General features: G+C 39.7%; 2 protein-coding genes across 2 annotated transcripts in view; one reads left to right on the top strand and one right to left on the bottom strand.

Moving 5' to 3' along the window:
* The window catches only part of MAK16 (MAK16 homolog), a 23,742-nt gene extending 21,907 nt beyond the window's left edge, over nucleotides 1-1,835 (bottom strand). The window contains exon 1 of the mRNA XM_023520005.1: nucleotides 1,737-1,835. Within this exon, the coding sequence (XP_023375773.1) occupies nucleotides 1,737-1,835 (99 nt within the window). The remainder of the gene's footprint in view (nucleotides 1-1,736) is intronic.
* Nucleotides 1,836-3,448: 1,613 nt separating this feature from the next.
* FUT10 (fucosyltransferase 10) overlaps nucleotides 3,449-5,783 on the top strand; it is a 57,661-nt gene continuing 55,326 nt past the window's right edge. The window contains exon 1 of the mRNA XM_011372079.2: nucleotides 3,449-3,578. The gene's annotated coding sequence lies outside the window, so the exon portion shown is untranslated. The remainder of the gene's footprint in view (nucleotides 3,579-5,783) is intronic.

Below are 5,783 nucleotides of genomic sequence, written 5' to 3'. Positions count from 1 at the left end.
TATACAACATAATGATACTATTATAGTTTGATATATTGTAAAAGATTCACTGCAGTAAGTGTAACGACCATCATCATATATAGTTATCTATAAATTTTTTTCTTGTGATGAGAGCTTTGAAGATTTACTCTCTCAGCAATTTTCCAGTAAGCAATACAGTATTAACTATAGTCATCATGCTGCACATTACATTTCCATGATTTATTTATTCTATAACTGGAAATTTGTACCTTTTGACCCACCTTTACCTATTTTTTGCATGCCCGCCCTCCCCCGCAACCATCAAGCTGTTCTCTGTATTTTGAGCTCATTGGTTTTTGTTGTAGTTTGTTTCTTTTTTAGATTTCATATATAAGTGAAATTGTATGGTATTTGTCTTTCTCTGTCTGACTTATTTCATGTAGAATTTCATTATTCTACATGCCCTCAAGGTCTACCCATGTTGTCACCAATGGCAAGAATTCATTCTTTTTTAATGACTAATATTCCATTGTGCGTGTATGAGTGTGTATATATGCACACACATACATTTACAGAAATGTATAGCTATAGATATACTACACGTTCTTTATCCGGTCATCCAGAGAAGCTCGGGAGCCCAGAAATGTTTTTGCAATTAGAACAATTTCAGTCCTTTCTAGTCCAAGTTGGGAATACTTTCACCACATACAATTTTAAAACCTTTGTGAGCTTTCTATGTGGAATCTGATTTAAGTTCACTCCATTGGACAAAGCCATTCACATAATTTTTTTTTTTGAGGCAAACTTCTTTTTATAACCATAATCACGAGTACTTTGGGTTTTCATGCTTTTTTATGATTCCTACTGGCTCTTTTATTAAGTTGAGAAGATTTACTAGGTGCCATCTTAACTATTTTAATTTTTTTTTTTAAACGCCTAATAGCACCAGGTATTCCCAGGTGGTCTCCCTTCCAAGCACTAATCAGACCTGACCCTGCTTAGCTTCCAAGATCAGACGCGATCTGGCACATTCAAGGTGGCAAGACTGTAGGATACCTTAGCTCTTTCAGAGGTCTTAACTAAAGATCTGCCAACCTGATCTTAGAGATTTTTTACTGGTTTGAGGAGACTGGAGGTGAGAACCGGTTTTAGTTTCCAATCTCCTGAATTTTGATTCTTCTATATTCCCTCTAATTTCTGCCTATAAGGTGGTCTTTTTTTTCCCCCCCTTCAATTTATTTCTTTGTGGCAGTACCATATAATATGCAGCTAAAAGGTAGAAACTGACACTTGTAGCATTTTTCCTAGAAATCTTTTTATCCAGATATGCAAATTTATTACATTTCAACTTTTCCAAATTACTGTAGGTAATACTTTTACCAAACATTTTGTTACTACAGAAAATGTGTCATCATTTTTCCAGTTTGCTATAGTAGCTTTCTTACTGCTTTTTCAGTCTTTGCCTACCACCTGGTCCCAGGACCAATGCCACATATTTTAGATTTTTTTTTTTATAGCAGCAGCCCACTTCTAGATATTAATTTCTGTATCAGTTAGCTATGGCTGAAACTCAGTGACTTAAAAGGCTCTCTGAAACTCAGTGGCTTGAAAGAGTAAGTACTTTTTATTGCTTTTGTTTCTTCAAGTCAGATGGGTAGTTCTGCTGGCCCAGAACAGACTTGGTTGAGCTGACCTGGGCTTGCCCATGTGTCTGCAGTTAGCTGCAATCAGCTTGTGGCTGACTTATCTAGGATGGCCTCACTCACATATCTTACAGCTGACTGGCTATTGGCTGGGGCAACAGGGTTGACTGAGTCATTGTCCCTCATTGCACAGAAGGCCATCATGGGATTATTCTGTTGGTAACTGGGCATGGTTCCAATGAAAGGAATGGAAGTATGCACAGTCTTTTGGGCCCGGGACTGGTACCCTGTCTGTCACTTCGGCCACACTCTTTGGCCAAAGCAGGTTACAATGGCAGCCAGTATTCAGGAGTAGGGAAATAAACTCCACTTCCTGATTGAGAGCTTCAGATTCACATTGCAAAAGGAGTGGATACAGAAGGGATGGATAATTAGGACCATTTCTTTAATCAATGTATGTAATTAGAGGAACCACTTATTATATAGTTTGTCTTTGTTTATAACTAAGTCCCTTTGTTGAATCATAGATTATCAGGGAACACTTGGGAATGATCAGGTTCTATCTCATCTTGCATGTCAATGAATTTCACGACATCCACAATAAGTCGCAGTCCAGCTTCTGATAAGAAAATTTTAGTGTCGGAAAAACTATTATTCTCGTCCTCTATCTTCACACGTTAATTCAGCTGACTATACAGCTATACATGGAGCAGTTCTCTCTGCTGGAAATCCAGAAACTGTTAAAGTGTCATCCAAAGTGTACATTTTGCATTTTGTATTGTCAGTTTAAAAATCTATAGCCATTTTGGTGTGTGTAGTAGTAGTATATCATTATCTTATTAATTTGCATTTCTCTGATGACTAAAGAAGTTAAGCATCTTTTCACATACTTATTCGCTATTTAGATTCCTTGGTGAAGTGCTGTGTAAGTCTTTGGCTCCTTCCTTCCCTCTTTTTATGGATTTTTTCTTTATTGCATTGTAGGACTTCTTAATATATCCTGGATACGAATTCTTTGTTAGAGAAACCTATTGCAAATATCTTCTGCTCGGTGGACTGTTTTCATTCCCTCGATAAGTGTTTTTGATGAACAGAATTTGTTACTTTAATGATATCCAATTTACCAATGTTTTCTTTGTGTATGTTTGGGGTTTTCTAGAATTTGCTACCACTATTATCAACCCACTTTTATAGAGAGGCCAGTTGAGGTACTTGGCACTGGAGCTCTGCAGGACCAAGCTAGAGTGAGGCAGGCCAAGGGCAGCAGTCACCCTCAGGTTACTGCAAGTGTGCCTAGCGCTCGCATCACTCCTGGAGTTACTGTCTCCTCAAACTTTGAGCCCTAGATGCCTCACTTGCCCTTATTCTGGTCCTAGCCCTACCCAGGTCTTGAATTATTCCCCTAGGTTTATCACCTTCTGTCTAGACTAGGGCAAAATAATTTTAATTGGGGTATCTGAATTCGGAATTCAGTACTTTGAAGCCAGTTAAACAACTTTGCCAGTAAAAAAATAAATAACAACAGCAACAAAAACAAACCCTAAATCATCCTACTAGGTCTACCAAACACTGGTACCTGACTAAAGGTATCCAGGCCTCTGCTTTGCTTAGAAGGTTCTCAATTTTCTTGAATAGGTGACTTTGAATGTGCTCCAGTCTTAAGTGAGTTTGAGAAGCAGACAGTGTCCAGTGACTTGCTTTAGAAAAGGGTCTCAGGAGCCTTCCAAAAATTTTCAAAAAGGGTTGTGCTGAGCGGAACCCTTTGATGCCTCCCATTTGAAAGCAAGTGAGACCTTGCTTTCAAATGGGAGGATCAATGAAAACCTGGATCCAGGATCTCCGGACCTGGATGCGCTGTTATCCCGCCTTTCCCAAATCTCCTGTCCGAGTCTTTGCCTGAGCTCCCGGGGCGCAAACTGAAAGTGAAAAAGCCGGGCTGTAATGAGCAGAGCGAGCCTCCTTCCCTGAGAAGAGGTGAGTGTGCATCACTAGGTCTGCTTGAGTGTTACTTTGGTGGGGGCAGGCTGTTGGTGCTAAGAAAGAAAAAGACTTTTCTGGTGCCTCTGGAAGCTGGGACGCTGCCTGCGGGACTCACAGCAGAAGGAAACCTCTTTGTGCCCAGAGGGAGTGTATGTGAGAGAAAGACGGAGTTGAGTGCTGAAAAAGAAACCATGTCTGTTTGGGGAAACCTTGGGCAGTGCTTTCCAGATACACTGTCTGAGATTTAAACCTATCTGGCTGCTGAAAAAGCCCCAGTGGGAGGCAGGTGACGCGCAGGAGCCCCCACTGGGGCCCAGGAGGCGCGCAGTTCCCTGCGTCTGAGAATGAAGGTTTCCTCGTACTTCCCGCTATGCCACGATCTTGCCTGCCCCACCGACTGGAGAACCTAACTCTGCCATTGTGTACTGTGAATGGCTTCCTTCTTCCCCACGTCTTTACCGAGAATCACTTGTTGCTAGAATTGTGTGCTGAAGTAGCGATTCTGACCCGCTGTAAAGAGCACTGCGCATTTAATGGAGAGAATGCCCAGGGAGAGCCCCCAGAACCGCAGGCTTTGCTTATCTATATACGCAAGCCATTTCCTAGGTGTTTTTGTATGCCATTAGCGCCCTCAGCAAAGAACTCATTTTGTGTAGGAAACAGAAATAACATTGGTGTGATTTTAAGACATTTTCTGGGGATCTTTAAATGATTCTTCAATGTATAACGAACGAATACCATGCAAAATGTCTTTTTCTTAACACCACAGCTCCAACAGACTGCTCCCTGCTCACTGCCACAGCTGCCCGAAATAGTTGAGCAGAGTGCTATGCAAGTCGTGACTTGAATTGTTAATTTAATGTATTCTGTGGAATACATTAAATACACTCTGGCTGCGTTGAGTTTTGAATATGGCAACTTGGTCTTCAGGATCTCATTCCCCTTATACTTCCTTCCTCCTCTGGAGATGAGATTCCTCTGAAGCTCTTGACCAATCTTGGGCTTGCTAGTGATGTCACACTACAACTAGGGCCTTTCCTCCCACCCCCCACCCCCCGTGGTCCACGATGGTCTCTCAAATGGAGGACTTTCAGGTGGGGCCTGGCCATCTGCACTGAATAAGCAGTCCAGGTATTTGCACACTAATGGCAGAGCTGCCAGTCTAGACAGCACCCTAAGCCTTAGTTTTGGAACTTTCTCCCTCTTCCGACTGCAAGCCAGAGGCAGTGTTGTAGCATGAGAGGATCTTTAAGGTCTCTTCCATTTTCGAAATTGCTGTAATAACTTCATTTGCTGCCTTCCTGCTAGATGGCACTGTGTAACGGTGAATTAAATACACAATCCCAATTGCTACTGTTTTTATGGCTCATTTTTTATTATTCAATTAAAAAAAAAGAGTAAGTTTTCAAGTTCTATCTTACAAACATTTTTGAAAACAATATTCAAACTAGGGTTAAATTTAGGAAATAAAAACATAGTTTGAACAAACAATAATGTTATTTGTATATTGTTCACTATACAGACATCTCCAACACATATTTAAATGCTTTCTAAATTTGGAATATAAGAGTTGATTTCAGTAAGTAAAACAATATCTAATTCAATCATCAGCATTCTACAATACACATTTGTTATTGTATTCCTGAATATGGGTTTTTAAAAATTAAAAAAACACTTTATCTTTCTCTACAATATTTTTCAGATACTTGTTTATTTGAAGATAAAATTTGAGTTTTTGAAAGTTAATGTTGAATTACTAAAAAGGAGAATGAAGATCAAGTAATCCTAAACTTGTTACATAGAAATATATCTTGTTTTATGTTTCCAGAAGTCTTTAGATTGACACAAATCATCTTTATTACTATCTCTTGGTTAATCTTTATTCTATGGAGAGTTTTGCTCCTGGACACTATTTATGGGATCAGAGAGCTTAATTTTGGGAGTGAAATCTCAGACGATCATCTGGGCTAGCCCTTTGTCTTTAGGTATGTGAAGTATTAGACACATTTTGTCAGTGTTATTTAACTGGTTCCTCATTTATGATTACTTAAATGATAAAAGCAAATGAAGGATTTTAATTCTGATCTGCAAGGTAGGAAAATTGTTACGGAGTAATCAATTAGCCCTGCTTAGAGAAATGACAGTAACTAAAAAGACCTTACAGGGAAAAAGATGAGAAAGAGTCCTGCTCTTGAGCTG

Source organism: Pteropus vampyrus, unplaced genomic scaffold (assembly GCF_000151845.1).
Source record: "Pteropus vampyrus isolate Shadow unplaced genomic scaffold, Pvam_2.0 Scaffold8, whole genome shotgun sequence".
Taxonomy (NCBI): Eukaryota; Metazoa; Chordata; class Mammalia; order Chiroptera; family Pteropodidae; genus Pteropus; species Pteropus vampyrus.
Note: the sequence above shows the minus strand (reverse complement) of the source record. Positions and strands in the feature narration are given on the sequence as shown.